The sequence below is a fragment of the Euprymna scolopes genome, chromosome 15 (genome assembly GCF_053919585.1).
Source record: "Euprymna scolopes isolate OS-2025 chromosome 15, ASM5391958v1, whole genome shotgun sequence".
Classification (NCBI taxonomy): Eukaryota; Metazoa; Mollusca; class Cephalopoda; order Sepiida; family Sepiolidae; genus Euprymna; species Euprymna scolopes.
In genome coordinates this window covers 79,807,121-79,827,742 of record NC_136496.1, presented here as the reverse complement: position 1 = coordinate 79,827,742, position 20,622 = coordinate 79,807,121, and the positions used below count along the sequence as shown (strand labels likewise).

The following is a 20,622-nucleotide window of genomic DNA, read 5'->3' as shown; positions in this document are numbered from 1 at the left end:
TTAAAAAAAAAAAAAAAATGACCTGAATGTGTTTTATACGGTTTTGCCCACTAGTTTTGCTTTTTAATGAAAATGGTTCTCCAAAGCCTCATTCTTTTAATCATTTTCTGAATAAAAAATAAAAAAATTAAAAAAATCACACTTTCACACATTTCCAGTTTTTAATTTTTCCTTAATATTTTACGTTTTTAACAAGAGCTTTGCGAGCCAAATTAAAGACTTTGGTGGGCCAGATCTGGCCCATGGGCCTTAGCTTAGAGACTCCTAGTTTAGAAGCACATGAATCCATTATGCTGTCAATCTAGATAAAAGAAATATTATCAATCAACCAATATACATTAGGATTATTTTGTAATAGATACTGTTGTTTTATGAATTAAAAAAAAAACATTTAAATACCCCTAGATATTTTTTTTTCACTATTGAGTATGTATTTTCTATTTTTGAACTATACAAAACCAATCTGTATTTCTATCTGTTTGCTTGTCTGTTCGTTCCATTTTTTCTCAGAAACTACTGAGTTGATCTAGTTGGAATTTTGTATGGGCCTTCATTATGATAAGATGCAGCGAAGTAAGTATTATAGTATCCGTTCAATACAGTTAGAGATTAATAGGAATTAGTATTTTAACTCCACTTTTTCTTAAAAACTACTGGATTGATCTGGCTGAAATTTTCTATGGACCTTGATTACACTAAGATACAGCGAACTAAGTATTATGGTATCCATTTTATGCACAGCTAGGGATTAGTATGGATTAAAATTTAATGCAAAAATGAGCTCAAATTTGACCACATTTAACGATCAATTTGACATAAAGCAATCGTTCTAAGTCAACGGGTTATAACTTTTGCCAGTTTTGTTTAATTATATTCAAGTGATTATTTCTAAACTGTGCAAAATTTTAAATTCCAAAAGCTATGATTGTAAAACACAAATCTATTAAATTTATATTCTGATCAAAGATCAGACTTTGGAATTAGACATAAGTGGATCTCTTTCAGTTTCGAAAAATATTTTTCTCAGTAGAAATCATTTTACATTCGAAAACGAATATGTTTTTATGTGTCTTCAAATCTCCATAAGAAGTCCTGTTTGTTGGTCGATCTGTCATTCTTAAGTTTGAAATAATATTTTTGTCCGTCCGCCACACTTCACCTTTTCAGTCCCCGATCATTGGAGTAGAAATCCTTCTAGACTGAGCCAATTTTAATTTTTGTTCCTATCCGAAGTGCTCCTTTTTGGGGAGATGGATTTTCCCCACATGAAAAAAAAAAAAAAAAAATGACCTTGTGTCTAACTCTGCCGTTGTGGGGAGGCAAGTAAATGGGAAAACAATACGTTCTTGATTTAAATGTCTAAATAAACGAAAATGAAAACCCAGTTGAATCATTGATGCGGTTGTTCACTTCAAAACGAATCTATTCTTTACAACGATACAAAATGTCCTATAAAATAATTTATTTTCGGTCTTGAGTATCATTAAGATGGCCATTAATATTGCTTGATAAGAATGATTTTTGGAGTGACACGATGCAGGGGAAGGGGCAAATCGAGGAGAGGGAGAGAGAGAGAGAGAGAGAGAGAAGGGAAATCGTGGAGGAGACATCGACAGGGAAAGCGAGATGGGAAAATTACAAAGCCAAATTGCTTTTGTATATTCATCAAGCAAAAATGCAAACAATTCCATCAAATTCACTCAGAAGCCAAAGCGTTATACTTTGCTGCTCTTCAACACCAACAATAGATCTTGCTGCCATCGGCAAATGCTTCCAACATGGCGGCGGCGGCTGCTGCTGCTGCACAGAAAACAAATAATCAGCAAATATAAATCTTCATCTACACTGTCCATTAAATCAAGATTGCTTCTCAAATTGCCTTCTTTATATATATATATATATATATATATATATATATATATATATATATATATATATATAGAGAGAGAGAGAGAGAGAGAGAGAGAGAGAGAGAGAGAGATTACTAATTATAAATTATGAATCAGTTTCAACAGGAAAAACAAACATTTTAACATAAAATTAATATAGCTCTAGGAGAAATATACCTATTGAGCTTATTACATTACATATCCACAGTATTATGAGCAAGATTATTTTAAAGTATTGACACGTTAAAATAAACTTTGCTCTTTAGACTCCAGATCTAATCCCCTCTATAAAATTATATATATATATATATATATATATATATATATATAACTAATCATAAAACGATAGCAGAGATAATAAATATGGTTTCACTATAGCTTAGCAAAATTTATAATGCTATGTCTATTTGACTATGTCTACTTAGTAAGATTTTTTTTTACGTTTCTGACTTTTTTGTAATGAGGATTGGTTATTCGTCTTATTTGGATTAATCGGACTACTGTTCTCATCTTGAGTGTCATTTTCACAACGGTCCAGCCATGACTGGATAGAGGTCCTAAGTAATTCGCAATTGTATTTTTCGGTCGCCCACGCTGAAAATTGAACCTTCAACTTTCAGGAGAATATCAGTTTTACAATTGACTTTTCCAAATACTCTATCCACTGCGCCACGGGTCCTTGCAGAAATATTATGAAAACAGCACTCGTGATGAGAATAGTATTCCGATGAATACAAATAATAAGATTTTTTAGCCCGTTATAAACAGGAAAAGGTTATAGCCCGTTGACTTAGAATGGATGCTTTATGCCAAAGCTGATGGCTGCATATGGTTAAATTTATGCTCATTTTTTAATACTAACTTATGCATTAACAGATACCACAATACTTTGTTTGCTGCATCTTATCATAGCAAAGTTCCATACAAAATTTCATCCAAATCTATTCAGTAGTTTCCAAGAAAAATTGAGAGTAAATGTGATATTGTGGTGACTTAATCCCTAACTATGTATCGAACGGATACCACAATACTTATTTCATTACACCTTATAACAAAAGTCGATACAAAATTTTAGCCAGATTGGCCCAGTATTTTCCAAGAAAAATTGAGAATAAATGTGGTATTAATCATGAGTAATCACTAACTGTGCATCGAGCGGATACCATAATACTTAGTTAACTGCACCTTATCATTACTAAAGTCCGTACAAAATTTCAACCAGATCGGCCCAGTGGTTTCTAAGAAAAAGTGAAAAATGATAGAGAGCCAGACTAAGAGAAATATAATATAGACTGCTTTTAGGTGATGTTATTTATCTTCCTCCCACGGCGAGATGATGTGACACAAGGGCCGGAAAGTGTGATTTGAAAAGCCAGCATTCTAGGATAAGAGCACTCCAACCTGCAAAAAAAAAAATGAATGCTTGGGCAGCTCCATTCGCATTCCCCGATAGTAGGGCCACAGGCGATTAGTGATAAACAAACCCCATTCACAAAGAAAGAAGACAAAATCTGAGAGGAGGGGGGGGACTTCCTAGAACTGCATAGGACAAGAGACATATCTTAATCAACAGGGAACGTCATCTTAACAATGATCGAGACTGTTGGGTTTAGGGTCGAAGGGGAAAAAACAGTTACTTTTACATGACGATAAATAGGAACTTTTTTTAATTTTTGTAGAAATTGCCAATTACTGAACAAATTGTAGCAAAAGATCATATTCACCTTTATTTGGTTCCTGTCCAGAATTCCTTTTATATTAAAAAAACAAAAATAAAGAAAATTCTGCATGGTTCTACACATCCATGATGAAACAAAAATATCATATTCCAAATAATCACGTAAATCGATCGAGTAGTTTTATTTTTAATTAAGAAAATCAAATTTTATACTAAACGAAGAGTGGCTGCCTTAACCGCCATTTTGAAAACAATAAAAAAAATAACATAAAGCAAGAGGAGATAACTCAACAATAATCAAAACTTGCGAGATTTATATTGTAATGTCTATGAATTACCATTCATCGTTTTAAAATAATTTTCTTTAAAAAAATAAAGCTACTTGATCAATTTAAGTAATTTGTAGAATATTAAACTAAATTGTACAAAACTAGCAAAACCTGTGTTCTGGCGTTGCCTGGGAAAATTGAAGGAACCAAAAAGTCGCAATGCAGAGAAATGAAAGGACTGGAAGGAGCGTTTTCATTCAAATGCTAATATCGACTGTATAAAAAATATTTGTAAATAGTTAGTGAGAGAGAAGGTGTTAATCACTACCTTGTTTGTTTTGCTGTGATGTGTGCGTTGGAGGTGAGGGGAATTTACAATTTAATAAAAGAATAGAATAGTCGATTTGTGTACGAATGAACCAAAATGCATTATGGTGGAATTGGATTTTGTCAAGAAAATTAAGGAGTAATAATATTGACCAGTTTACTTGTGTGCAACGTGTGTGCGTTAAAGGATAGGGGGGGGGGCTTTTGTTTTTTAAGTTACAATATAGAATGCGAACAATACCTAAGAATAAATTGACCTGAATAAAATTAGAACGGCTCTTTTAATCAAAAATGCTAATTTTCTATCTAAATTTTTTTTAAGTGTACATAAAAGTAATAAAACAAAAACAATCTTAAATTAGAAAACAATAAGAATGAATAGTTAATTAATGAGATGTCATTTTGCAAACCAATATACAAATTAGATCATCTTAGGGCGTTGATCACATGATCAGTATATTAGAAAGGCAATGTTCTATTTTGAAAATGAATTTGGCATTTCAATCTCACCATCAGTGCAATACATTTGCCCAGCTTTGTAAATAAAGATATGTCTTTGAAGGGCCTAAACGCCCAACGTTTCGCCCGATTTATGCGGGCTTTTTCAAGAGGGATGGTCATTGACGAGGCGGTATATAATGATGGGGTGGAGGAGCAGCATGTTTTCTTATGTAAATTAGATGCCTATATACATATATACATTTTATGATTAGAGAAAATAATAATAAATTGGAGTACACTAGCGTAGTGATTTGAAAGATTGCGTCTAAAAATTAAAAAATAATAAAATAAATAAATTGATAAAATGAGAAAATTAATTGAGCTAAAATATTGTAGAGATTTAAGAGATTACGTCTAGAAATATATATACCGTTATATTTCTAGACGTAATCTCTTAAATCTCTACGATATTTTAGCCCAATTAATTTTCTATTCTATATTATAAGAAAATATATTTCTACAGAAATATATATATATATATATATATATATATATATATATATCGTACAAAGATTACTGTCTATCAATCTTGTATTTTACCATCTCTGCTTTACGTTTCTGAAGCCTGGACAACTTATGGTAGAGACATAAAGGTCATGGAGAGAGTGCATCAGAAATTTCTGAGACACATTCTGGGCATCAGGTGGAACCCTTTTACACCTGACACGGATGTCCTCATGCGAAATATATGCATACTTTCATGAAAAGTACTTTGTGATTGCTGTAAGTGATTGTTGTAAAAGATTTGCACGGGAGGTGTACGGTATATTTTTCTATTGTAACTTTAGTTGCAGAAGAAAAATCGAGTTTGCTTGAAAATCACAAAAGAAACATTTACAGAAACGAGCAGGAGTTATAAGAACTATAACTTACCATCATCTGCAAAAACAGAATATGGAATTAGAATGAAACCTGAAATTAAATGAAGTTGAATTTCCATTTACATGTGGATTATGAAATGATGAAAAAAAAAAAAAAATTGATTAAATGAAAACGTTTAACTTACTTTAAAAAAAAAAAAAAAAACTACAGAAAATTCAATTATTAGTTACAACAGCAACTATTTCTCACCCAGAAAATATAAGTTGCATCTCAAATGCTATTTCAGGATAAACATCTCATTTTTATTTTATTTATTTATTTTTTTTTTTTTATACTTGCAAGTATTAGATACGCAAGAAATACAATATTTTTCGAACCAGGCGTTGTATATAGGACCCTGACACCTCCAAGCAAGAACTGCAAAAGCTTAACATCGTTATTTCCCTTATACGAGATATACATGTTACTGGGGATTGCATGTAAATTTAATAGTCTCTTGATACGTTCTCCTTTGGAGGAAGCCAGTTCAACCCATCTAAGATGAATGCCGGTGTCATGTCATGTTTGTCGAGAACTGAAATTACAAGCAAGTTTAAAGATGATAACCAGTTTGTGCACAAGAGGTGGAAGAAAATAGAGACGGATAAGAACTCAGATATATAAAAAGTATATTTGGATGACAAAGCTATTAGATACTGTCCAGAAATTGTGTTAACTTGGTGATACTATTGGAGTACAGAGAGGATCAGGTGCTAGTCTGATTTTAAGAGTTAGGAGTCGTTGGAGTAAGCTCAAGGAACTTCTGTCATTACTAACCAGCACAGCATTACCAATGTCGATCAAGGAAAGAGTCTATCAGGCACATGTATGCAGTGTTATGATATCAGGTTGAGTTCTTGCGGTTTTTAACTTTTCAATTCAGATGAGCATATCTCAGCTCAAACAAAAATTATTGATCGAAATAAGCATCATCAGAATCAAAACGCATTTGCCACTGCAAAGCAAGTGTATTTATGGCAGTAACGTAAAAAAAATTTGCGTTGTGATGGTAATGAAGTCACTGAAGGTGATTTTGATATCGCTTAGGTTTTTGAAGCATTTCTCATGCAGAAAGTTGTCGAGATGCTTGAAAAAGTGGTAGTCGGTAGATGTGAGGTCTGGAAAATATGGCGGATGAGGCCGAGTTTCATAGCCCAAATCGTTCAACTTCTGCAGGGTCGGTTAAACAACGTGCAGTCGGGCATTGTCATAGATGAGAATTGGGCCTTTTCTCTTAACTAATGTTGGGTGTTGTTATCGAAGTTTCTAATGCACTTTACTCAATCAATATAATGGCTTTGCCTGCATCCAAAAAACTAATGGATGAGATCGGTCACAGACCACCAAACAGTCAGCATGACCTTCTTTTGGTGCAACTATAGCTTCAGAAAGTGTTGTGGAGCTTCGTCGATGTCTAACCACTGAGTTGAGTGTCGCTGGTTGTCGTAAAGAACCTATTTTTCATCGCAAGACACAACCTGGTCAAGAAATGCGTCATTCTTTTTGCATAAAAGAAAGGAAGATGACACTCTTTTGATTGTCGTTCAATTCGTGAGGCACTCATTTATCAAGTTTTTTTGTCTTTCCAATCTCTCTTAAATGGTTGGAAATCGTCGTATACGTTACATTTAATTCAGAAGTAAGTTCTCAAACATTTGTGCATGGATTCGCTTTGACTAAGACTCTTAATTGACCGTTGTCAACATCTGATGGCCGACCACTACGCTCATCATCTTCAAGACTTTCTTCGCTACGATGAAATTTCTTAAACCACCATTGCGCTCTGCATTCAGTAGTTGTTCCTGAGTCAAACACTTTGTTGATATTGCGAGCTGTTTCAGCAGCTTTCCGGACTAGCTTGAATTGAAATAAAAAAAATTGTGTGAATTTGCTTTTTTTTCCATCTTGTATTCAACGATCTGAAAAAAATACATAATTGTTTTTTAAAACGATTGTAATTTAAACGATTAGACAGAGCGAAAAACGTTCTTTAACATTATATATAAAGTAAAGGTATTACAACGAAAACTTATTTGAAAATTCATCATTTGAAATCAAAATTAAAAATTCTGCAAGAACTTTCTTGTCAACCTGGCAAGGATAGAGGACACACGTTGTATGAAGAAAAATCACATGAGAACGATGCCAGGCTAAAGACAGGCTTAGAGCTGGTGCTATCAGAAGCAGATTAAATCTGCACAGCAGAGTGAGATGGATGCAGAACAGAAGACTTTGATTGTATGGTGACGTTAAAAGAATGAAAGCCCTTAGGTAAGTAGAGATGGAAGGCAGTTGAGGTAGCGGGGTCAGTTTACAGGAGAAGGCCAAGAAAAAAAATGAGAGGGAGTGATACGGATGGATAAAGTGATAAAAGGAATACATAGGTTAGTTTGGAAACCAATTTCTTAAACCGTCCAACATACAGTAGGTGCAATAAATATCAGATATAAAGCAAAAGGTTGATTTATTTATTACACGAAAACAAAAACAATAACAAAGCGTTATTATAATGTATTTTTGTATGATTTTTGATACGAGATTTGTATTTATCATACAAAAATACATTAGAATCGCACTTTGTTATCGTTTTTGTTTTCGTGTAATAAAAATAGACCAACGTTTTTGCTTTGTATCGAATACTTATTTCACTCACTGTATGCCGTCATGTTAAAGTGAATATACTGATAAATGGAGAACAAAAAAAAATGAACATTTTCAGAAAGTTCGAAAATTATCAATTTTTTTTTTTTTTTTTTTTTTTTTTTGAGCACCTAAAGTTTATAAAAAGGTTTCATGCTATGCTCTTCGGCTTCTAATTTCTCAGGGTTCATAATTTGATTTTTCTGAAATATTAAAACTGTTTATCTTAAATTTACTAAAATTCAAAAGATTCATCCAAAATCTATTTTAAATGAAACATCCGAGTTTAGAAAAAAAAAAAAAATCCCAAGTTTAGGATAATTAACAGCATTACCCTTTTCTATGACATGTTCAATATATTTTGAAGAACAGATCAATTTCGTTATTCAATGCAACAATTTTAACGGTTTCTTTTTTTTTGGGGGGGGGGGAATCGCTAAGTGACCGAGTTACTGCTAAACTTCACAAAACGTAGAAAATATAAGCATTCAATATAAATGCTCTTAATATGCTATAGATATTAAGAGCATTTATATTATAGTTTTCAATGTTTAATGTAATATATTATAGATATTAATAGTCTATATTATAGTTTCCAATATTTAATGTAATATATTATAGATATTAATAGCCTATATTATAGTTTTCAATGTTTAATGTAATATATTATAGATATTAATAGCCTATATTATAGTTTTCAATGTTTAATGTAATATATTATAGATATTAATAGTCTATATTATAGTTTCCAATATTTAATGTAATATATTATAGATATTAATAGCCTATATTATAGTTTTCAATGTTTAATGTAATATATTATAGATATTAATAGCCTATATTATAGTTTTCAATGTTTAATGTAATATATTATAGATATTAATAGCCTATATTATAGTTTTCAATGTTTAATGTAATATATTATAGATATTAATAGTCTATATTATAGTTTTCAATGTTTAATGTAATATATTATAGATATTAATAGTCTACATTATAGTTTTCAATGTTTAATGTAATATATTATAGATATTAATAGCCTATATTATAGTTTTCAATGTTTAATGTAAAATATTATAGATATTAATAGCCTATATTATAGTTTTCAATGTTTAATGTAATATATTATAGATATTAATAGCCTATATTATAGTTTTCAATGTTTAATGTAATATATTATAGATATTAATAGTCTATATTATAGTTTTCAATGTTTAATGTAATATATTATAGATATTAATAGTCTACATTATAGTTTTCAATGTTTAATGTAATATATTATAGATATTAATAGCCTATATTATAGTTTTCAATGTTTAATGTAAAATATTATAGATATTAATAGCCTATATTATAGTTTTCAATGTTTAATGTAATATATTATAGATATTAATAGTCTTAATAGTATGCTCGGGTACCCGAGCGTACAGCAAAGAATAGACCTTAACCTTTGACCTTGACTTTGAAAAATGGTATGCACCATATCTAGGTCGGAGATCATCATCATGTCAGGTTTGATCATGATCGGTCCAGTCCAGTGGTGTGTGTTGTAAGAGAGTCTGTCCCGTGGGGAGGCATTGTAAATAGGTACATACACATGCTATGACTTGATCTTAACCTTGAAAATTGATGTGCACCATCCCTAGGTAGGAGGACTATCATCATGCTAGGTTTGGTCAAGATCGGTCCAGTGATGTGAGCTGTAGAAGAATTGTACACAAACACGAACGCTACTACTTTATAGATATAGATTTAATAATTCAAGCCTATAATCAATACATACGAATAATTAAAAACCTCTATTAAAATTATTTATATGGGATTCAGAGATAGGAGCATAAGTTTTTTGTGTTCTTTTATTTTCCCGTGCAATTTACACTTCAATACTTTTGGGGAAAGCTATTAACGCGACATTTCTCCTCAGCTGTGGATAAAAATAGAAACTTTAAATCACACACAAGAATCATTTATGAATAATAAAAAGAAAAACAAACAAACGACATAAAGAGAAAAACAAACATAAATGACATAATAAATAAACAATTTTCTGTGATTATCTATAGGGTAGTTGTCTGTGCATGTCCAACTAAAAGTAAAAACCTACAAAACAAACAGCCACAAAGTTGGTTTATTATTGATCAATATTGATCTGGATGAATAATATCTTTAAAAAAATTTTAATATTATAAATATAAACCGAGGGGGGGTGCAATTGGGCCAGGTTTCGTAACAGGCGTAGTTTTTTTAATCCATTTTTAAAGTTATCTATTATATAATGTATAGGTGAATGACTCACATTATTATTAGTATTTTCAATAGAGAGGAATGGGCTCGGTGGAGGTAAAAGAGAGGTTGGGAGAGGGATATAGAAAAACCGGTGAAGAAAAGAGGGAGAGAGAAAAATAAAGAGACGGGTTGGGGGCGGTAAAGGTGATAGAAGCTTTAATAGAAAGACGTTACGTACGCTTCTATTTTGCTTTTTTATGGATCCGTGCAACGCAGGGTATCCTTGCTAGGCAATCATAAGACTGACCTTGAAGCAAATTGAATGTGGAGTTTTCTAAGAATTTTATAATTGCAAATAAAATCAATGTTTCCTCTCTTTTTGTTCGCAAGTTTGAGACAATAAACTATGCCTATCCAAAGGGATTCTTTAATTACAGTTGAAAGGCATAAAAATTAAATGATTAATAAAATTGCATTAAAAATACAATTAATTTACAACATTTTTAGATCGATTTGAATAAAAATTAATCAGAATCTCATTTAATTATTCGTATTATTTTGGATTCTTCGAATTACTGTCCACATTTTGAGTTTTATTGGCACAGCGTTTCAGTCAATTTAACTTTCGACCTTCTTCAGGTGTATTTTGTTGAACTCAGAAATCTTTCTGTTGAATTCTGGAATTTGCACGGAATTTCGAATAGAACCTTGCAACATGCTCTCATTCTGTCAGCATTTCACAGTTGTATCTTTGAGTGCACCCCAAACAAAAACATTCCACCTTAAACTGTAACTTTACAACTAAATTTTACCAAGTATTATATCTACTACGCGATGAACCCTTGCGGACAATTATAGTATGGATTTTAGAAACCTTAAATTTATTTTCTTTCTAGATGTACAATCTTATTATTATACATTACTATTTATTATTACATATTATTACTATATATATATATTACTATTTATTATTACATATTATTTCTATATATATATATTACTATTTATTATTATTTAGCATTACATATTATTACTATATATATATTACTATTTATTATTACATATTAATGCTATATATATTACTATTTACTATTACATATTATTACTATATATATATATTACTATTTATTATTACATATTAATGCTATATATATATATTACTATTTATTATTACATATTAATGCTATATATATATATATTACTATTTATTATTACATATTAATGCTATATATATATATTACTATTTATTATTACATATTATATATATATATATTACTATTTATTATTACATATTATTACTATATATATATATATTACTATTTATTATTACATATTAATGCTATATATATTACTATTTATTATTACCTATTATTACTATATATATATTACTATTTATTATTAAATATTATTACTATATATATATATATATATTTATTATTACATATTAATGCTATATATATATTACTATTTATTATTACCTATTATTGCTATATATATATTACTATTTATTATAACAAATTATTACTATATATATATATATTACTATTTATTATTACAAATTATTACTATATATATATATTACTATATATATATATTACTATTTATTATTACATATTATTACTATATATATATATATTACTATTTATTATTACAAATTATTACTATATATATATTACTATTTATTATTACATATTATTACTATATATATTACTATTTATTATTACATATTATTACTATATATATATTACTATTTATTATTACAAATTATTACTATATATATATTACTATTTATTATTACATATTATTACTATATATATATTACTATTTATTATTACATATTATTACTATATATATATATTACTTTTTATTATTACATATTATAACTATATATATATTACTATTTATTATTACATATTATTACTATATATATATTACTATTTATTATTACATATTATTACTATATATATATTACTATTTATTATTACATATTATTACTATATATATATATTACTATTTATTATTACATATTATTACTATATATATATTACTATTTATTATTACATATTATTACTATATATATATATTACTATTTATTACATATTATTACTATATATATATATTACTATTTATTATTACTTTTACTATATATATATTACTATTTATTATTACCTATTATTACTATATATATATTACTATTTATTATTACCTATTATTACTATATATATATTACTATTTATTATTACATATTATTACTATATATATTACTATTTATTATTACATATTACTATATATATACATATTACTATTTATTATTACATATTATTACTATATATATATATTACTATTTATTATTACATATTATTACTATATATATATTACTATTTATTATTACATATTATTACTATATATATTACTATTTATTATTACATATTATTACTATATATATATATTACTATTTATTATTACATATGATTACTATATATATATTACTATTTATTATTACTATATATATTACTATTTATTATTACATATTATTACTATATATATATATTACTATTTATTATTACATATTATTACTATATATATTACTATTTATTATTACATATTATTACTATATATATATATTACTATTTATTATTACATATTATTACTATATATATATCACTATTTATTATTACATATTATTACTATATATATATATATTACTATTTATTATTACATATTATTACTATATATATATATTACTATTTATTATTACATATTATTACTATATATATATTACTATTTATTATTACATATTATTACTATATATATATCACTATTTATTATTACATATGATTACTATATATATATTATTATTACCTATTATTACTATATATATATATAACTATTTATTATTACATATTATTACTATATATATATTACTATTTATTATTACATATTATTACTATATATATATTACTTTTTATTATTACATATTAATACTATATATATATTACTATTTATTATTACATATTATTACTATATATATATATATTACTATTTATTATTACATATTACTACTATATATATATTACTATTTATTATTACATATTATTACTATATATATATTACTATTTATTATTACATATTATTACTATATATGTATATTACTATTTATTATTACATATGATTACTATATATATTACTATTTATCATTGCATATTATTGCTATATATATATTACTATTTATTATTACATATTATTACTATATATATATTACTATATATTACATATTAATGCTATATATATATTACTATTTATTATTACATATTATTACTATATATATATTACTATTTATTACATATTAATGCTATATATATATTACTATTTATTACATATTAATGCTATATATATATTACTATTTATTACATATTAATGTTATATATATATTACTATTTATTATTACATATTATTGCTATATATATATATTACTATTTATTATTACATATTATTACTATATATATATTACTATTTATTATTACATATTATTACTATATATATATTACTATTTATTATTACCTATTATTACTATATATATATTACTATTTATTATTCAATATTATTACTATATATATATTACTATTTATTATTCCATATTATTACTATATATATATTACTATTTATTATTACATATTATTACTATGTATATATTACTATTTATTATTCCATATTATTACTATATATATATTACTATTTATTATTACATATTATTACTGTATATATATATTACTATTTATTATTGCATATTATTACTATATATATATATTACTATTTATTGTTACATATTATTACTATATATATATATATATATATATATATATATTACTATTTATTATTACATAATATTACTATATATATATTACTATTTATTATTACATATTATTACTATATATATTACTATTTATTATTGCATATTATTACTATATATATATTATATATTATTACTATATATTTTACTATTTATTATAACATATTATTACTATATATATATTAATATTTATTATTACTTATTATTACTATATATATATTACTGTTTATTATTACATATTAATGCTATATATATATTACTATTTATTATTACATATTATTACTATATATATATATTACTATTTATTATTATATATTATTACTATATATATATATTACTATTTATTATTACATATTATTACTATATATATATATTACTATTTATTATTATATATTATTACTATATATATATATTACTATTTATTATTACATATTATTACTATATATATATATTACTATTTATTATTATATATTATTACTATATATATTACTATTTATTATTACATATTATTACTATATATAAATATTACTATTCATTATTACATATTATTACTATATATATATTATTATTTAGTATTACATATTATTACTATATATATATATTACTATTTATTATTACATATTATTACTATATATATATTACTATTTATTATTACATATTATTACTATATATATATAACTATTTATTATTACATATTATTACTATATATATATTACTATTTATTATTACATATGATTACTATATATGTATGTATATTACTATTTATTATTACATATTATTACTATATATATATTACTATTTATTACATATTATTTCTATATATATTTTACTATTTATTATTACATATTATTACTATATATATATATATTACTATTTATTATTACATATTATTACTATATATATATATTATTATTTAGTATTACATATTATTACTATATATATATATTACTATTATTACATGTTATTACTATATATATATTACTATTTATTATTACATATTATTACTATATATATATATTACTATTTATTATTACATATTATTACTATATATATTACTATTTATTATTACATATTATTACTATATATATATTACTATTTATTATTACATATTATTACTATATATATATTACTATTTATTATTACATATTAATGCTATATATATAACTATTTATTATTACATATTAATGCTCTATATATATAACTTTTTTTTATTACATATTATTACTATATATATTACTATTTATTATTACATATTAATGCTATATATATATATATATTACTATTTATTATATATATATTACTATTTATTATTACATATATATATATATATATATATATTACTATTTATCATAACATATTATTACTATATAAACTGTGCCAATCGCTTTATTAAAGATTAGTAAAATATCAATATTTCACTAAATATATGTCACAAAAAATAAAAATTGACTGTTTCAAGGTTAATTATTTCAAATCCATGCGATATTCACAAAGTTATGACATTTTATTCTTTATCAAGGAATTTCCACTGTCCATCGCTTTATTGCCGGTCTCTTAAAATGTTGTTTTAGAGGAAAAATACAATGTCTAATCATGAAAACTTTACTTTTTATTATATTTTTCTGTTAAAGAATACTAAATAAAAGCACGTCCTAGGTGCTCAAATAAATGAATTATTTATCGTCATATCCACCATTTTTTTAAATAACTTTTAAACAATCTTTTGTCCACCGAAGAAGTCAAATGTTTGATCTGAGAAGAAGTTATGGTTCTGGCGACATCAACTACTTTCCTCCACAGGACATCCTTTGGAGTAAATTGCTCTCCTCCCTCATAAACCCCTCTTTTCAATATTGACCAGAGATGTTCAATGGGGTTAAGATCCGGAGAACACAGTGGCCAACTCATGAGGGTTTCTCGAAAGAAGCCCATAGATGCAAGGAAGGCTGCAGTCGCCCTATCAGAATGGGATGGTGCATTGTCATGCATAAAAATCATCTGAAAGCGACGTGACAATGGTAAAATAAATTTGTTGTAAATTTTAATTTACAGAATTTAATTCCAAATTTTTACTTATATTATTGCTCTATTTCGAATATCGGGCCTTTTTCATCTGGTTGGGATTCCCATATAAAGATTAATACTAATATTTATATTGACTTTTAGTTTACAGTATTATACTATGAAATTATTTCTTAATTTTTTTTGCTTGTATATATATTTACCCAGCGAGACATGAAAAAAATATGCATTCATGCTATATGCCATAGCCTTATGCACCAAACTAATCAACTTTTTATTTACCTACTCCACCATCGCTTCTAAAAAAAAAAAAAAAAAGGAATCCCCACCGTTCGTGGTGGGAGGTAGAAAGGGTTTTTAAATTATCTAAACTCCCATAGGCCTACTTCTAAGGCAGCGTCTCGTGAACAGCCGAGGTTGACTGAGTTGTATTCCTGTCCTTGCTAACATGCATACGTGCGGGGACACACACGCAAGGTTTATCTTTATATGTCATATTTGATTTCGTACCAAAAAGGAAAATAAATTCCAAATTGTATGCGGGAACTCAGATCTGAGGAAAATATGTGCGAATGCCGAAGTTATTGAGGTCGTTCAGAAATTGTTTTACCTTGATGATATCATTGGAGCACAAGGTGGAGTAAGTGGTAGTGTGATAGCCAGAGTAAGGAATGGATGGAGAAAGTTCATGGAACTTCTGCCATTACTAACCAGCAGAGCGTTACCACTGTTAACCAAAGGGAGAGTCTAATCAGGTATAGTGTGATGATGCACAGAAGATTCTATGGTTGGCATTGGTTTCCCCGATATTTTTCTAATCAGAATTCTTCCTAGAAAGACATTGAGGATTATGAGAGGGACCACGTGAAGGTTGCCAACATCCTAACTGAAAGTGATTTTTGTGGAACGTACTGGATTCGAACTTGGAACACCCAGGTCATCAGTCTGTGTCGTTGACCACTAGACCACTGTCACTTTTCGTGCACACCAGTTAAACTTTATGAGGACTGAGGATATGCAATGCATGGATAGAAATTATGAGAACGATATCATGGATGGAGTAAGTTCAGGGGAACTACTGCCATTACTAACTAGCAGAGCGTTACCACTGTTGACACCGAAAAGATATAATGATGCGTGGAAGTGAAACCTGACTTATGAAGGTAGAGTAAATAAATACGTTATGTGGAGAATAATGATATGAGAATGATACGAAGGATGTGTACTGTGAACTCAGAGTAGATTGAATCTGAACAGTATAGAGAGACGTGTGCAGAACAGGAGGCTTCCATGGTATGGCCACGTTTAATGGATGGGGGGGGGTAGTAAATGTAGAATAATTGAAGTTGTAAGGCGATGCCATGGGAGGATGTCAAGAAAAACATGGAAAGAAGTGATAAGGATAAATCTGAGAGAAAGAGGTTTCGTTTCGTTTCGTTTCGTTGCTTTATTGTACGATGTATCAACCATATTGAGGTTATTTAATGTTGAATCCAGTAATTTTAGAACAAGTTTTTATGCTTCAAGTTTACATTATTTGCATATTCATTTATGGTTTTTGGGTTACTGTTTTTTTTTGTGTCGGAAAATTGTTTTGTTTTTTTTGTTTTTGACTTTGCAAAACATTAATGAATTTTGCAAAGGGAAAGGGAAAAACAAAAAAAAAACAATAACATTAATGTTTAGTGCATTTTAGGTCAGAAAACCAGTACCTTCAGACAGCCTGATTCTGTAACACCAGTAAAAGAAAGAGAAATAAATAAACACCCGGCTAGGAGAGTTTGGAAATCAATTTCTAAAAACTAATCAGATGTAAAATGGACGTTAAACTGAATATTATTATTATTATTATTAATATTATTATTATTATTAATATTATTATTATTACTAATATTATTATTACTAATATTATTATTAATATTATTATTATTAATATTATTATTATTAATATTATTATTAATATTATTAATATTATTATTACTAATATTATTATTAATATTATTATTACTAATATTGATATTATTATTATTATTATTGATATTAATTTTACTATTATTAGTATTATTATTATTATTGATATTAATATTACTATTATTATTATTATTATTATTATTATTATTACTATTATTATTATTATTATTATTATTATTATTATTCAATGACAAACTAACTATTGTCATTTAAATGCAGAAACATACTCACTGCTCTAAACGCTTCATGGAACACAAATTGATTATTTTTATCCATGGCCAGGGAGAAATTTCAGGTTTATACCTTTCCCAACATTAGATTTGGCAATCTAGCGAGGTATGATCTCTTTTCTACTAACTCTTTCTCACAATAGAGACGCTGCTAGTTTTTCTCTACTTGTAAATCTTCCACAGCTGTAAAAAAAACTTTCCTTTCTTTCTCCGCGACAAACATAAACTGAGTTTTCATGACCAGACTTTCTTTCCAAAGAACGTCCTATCTATGGAACATTACTTCCTTGCATGCTAAAACACTGTCCTCTTTAACACTTGTCATGAAGCGTCCTCATCAAATTTTATTCATTCAATATTTTCAATCCTCTCATAATATTCTTCGCCACTCCACTGTCAATCTATTCATCCCATTATCCTTCAGTGTCTTTTCAAGCATAGTATTATAATACTCTTTGATTCTTTTTTTTTTTTTCGACCTAAACAAGTCATACTGACAACTGAAGTATAAGGGGCTACTGTGACAGGGCTAAGTTTATAAGAGGCAACCTGAGTGGGGAGTTGAGCAGTAAAGTGTTGGTTCACATTACAATTAAATTTCTGCATGTTTGTACTATCATGGAAACAGGGCGTATGGAGGAAATTCAGATCATGCCATCTGAGGAAATTTTTAATTGGTTGTGAGACCAAAATTTACCTTCCTTATAGACTCTTCCAGTACTATATTACAATGTTAGGTAACCCTCTCAGGGTGTAGCATTGTAATACTGTAGAATCAGTACTAGTAATATGCAGCACATACAACTAACCATAACGGACAACACCGGATAGTAAGCCCCACTTACCCTTTATTCTATCACTAGCTTGGTTGCCCGGCGTTGCCCGGGTATTTAGAGATGTGTGTTGAGCAAGAATTTTTAAAAAAAAAGGGGGGAGTAGGCAGACTCAAACCCGTGACATGAAGGCGGAAGAGAAAGTGAAAAAAAAAACTGACATCTTACCGCTACTCCATGATGCGACTGGAAGTTTGGAACATTGAGTTAAGGGTGGAGGAATTAATGTTTTTAGCCAATTTTTCGAGATTTGTCGTCCGAAGGGTTGAACTTCCAAACGATACTGATCTCGTGAAAATCCGTCGCCTCTGTCAAAAGTTTTAGGCAGACATACAAACATACATACATACATACATACATTTTAACAGACAGGTGAGATTTATATTATAGATTTAGTTAATACTAGCGGGGGTACGCGGCGTTTCCCGGGTATGGTGTGTGTGTTCGGGCAGGTGGGGGGGGGGAATAATCAAACATGAGAATAAGCGAAGTAAATATTTTTAAATATTAAATATTAAATTATTAAATATTTTATATAAAAAAAATGTTAAAACTTAAAAAAATCGAAAAAAAACACACAAAAAACTAACGTAAGGCAAACGAACGATGTTAAATGTAAAAATCGGAAAAACAAAAACAAAAAAAGAAAATGCGAATGTGATGGAAAAAGAAAACAGAAAAACGAACGTTAAAACTACTTCAAAAAATTTGAAAAATAAAAACTAAAAAACAAACATAGAACGTGAAAAATGGCTTAAATAACCCGGTTTCAATATTAAAATTTAAAAAAGCGAAAAAAAAAAAAAAAGACACCTCACACAACAATTCGAACTTACAACCTTTATATAATGACGCCACCCTCTAAGCAACTGAGCTAAGACGATGTTGACGAAATTGGATCGGTTTTTTTAATATTTAAACTAAATCATGTTCCGACGTCATTTGCGCATGCGTAGAAGCAAACTTTTCATGAGAGGACGGTTTTTGCTACACCCTCCCTGTACAAAACTGATGATTTTAGGGTTAAGGAATTAATTTTTTGGGGCCAATTTTTCGATATTTGTCGGGCGAAGGTTGGAACTTTAAAATGATACTTATCTGGAGAAAATCAGTGACCCGTGTCAAAAGTTTTTGCGAGACATACAAACACACATACATACATACATACATTTTCGCTTTTACATATATATAGATATCTTTCTTACACCCAATCTGTATTCCGTGTTTTCCTTCTGTGATTTCAACCTTGAATCCACATCAAAATTGCTATTTTAAAATCCTGAAATCAACATCTAAAATTAATATAATATTGTAATATCCATTTT

At 27.2% G+C, this 20,622-nt stretch overlaps 1 protein-coding gene across 6 annotated transcripts in view; it reads right to left on the bottom strand.

Moving 5' to 3' along the window:
• The window catches only part of LOC145293936 (uncharacterized), a 439,557-nt gene that overhangs the window by 376,071 nt on the left and 42,864 nt on the right, over positions 1-20,622 (bottom strand). For 5 of the 6 annotated variants that reach the window (XM_080140784.1, XM_080140780.1, XM_080140782.1 and 2 more), the window contains one exon: positions 5,538-5,576. The exons of the other annotated variant lie outside the window; for it this stretch is intronic. In XM_080140784.1, coding sequence (XP_079996910.1) covers positions 5,538-5,576 — 39 coding nt within the window. The remainder of the gene's footprint in view (positions 1-5,537; positions 5,577-20,622) is intronic. 6 annotated transcript variants of the gene reach the window in all.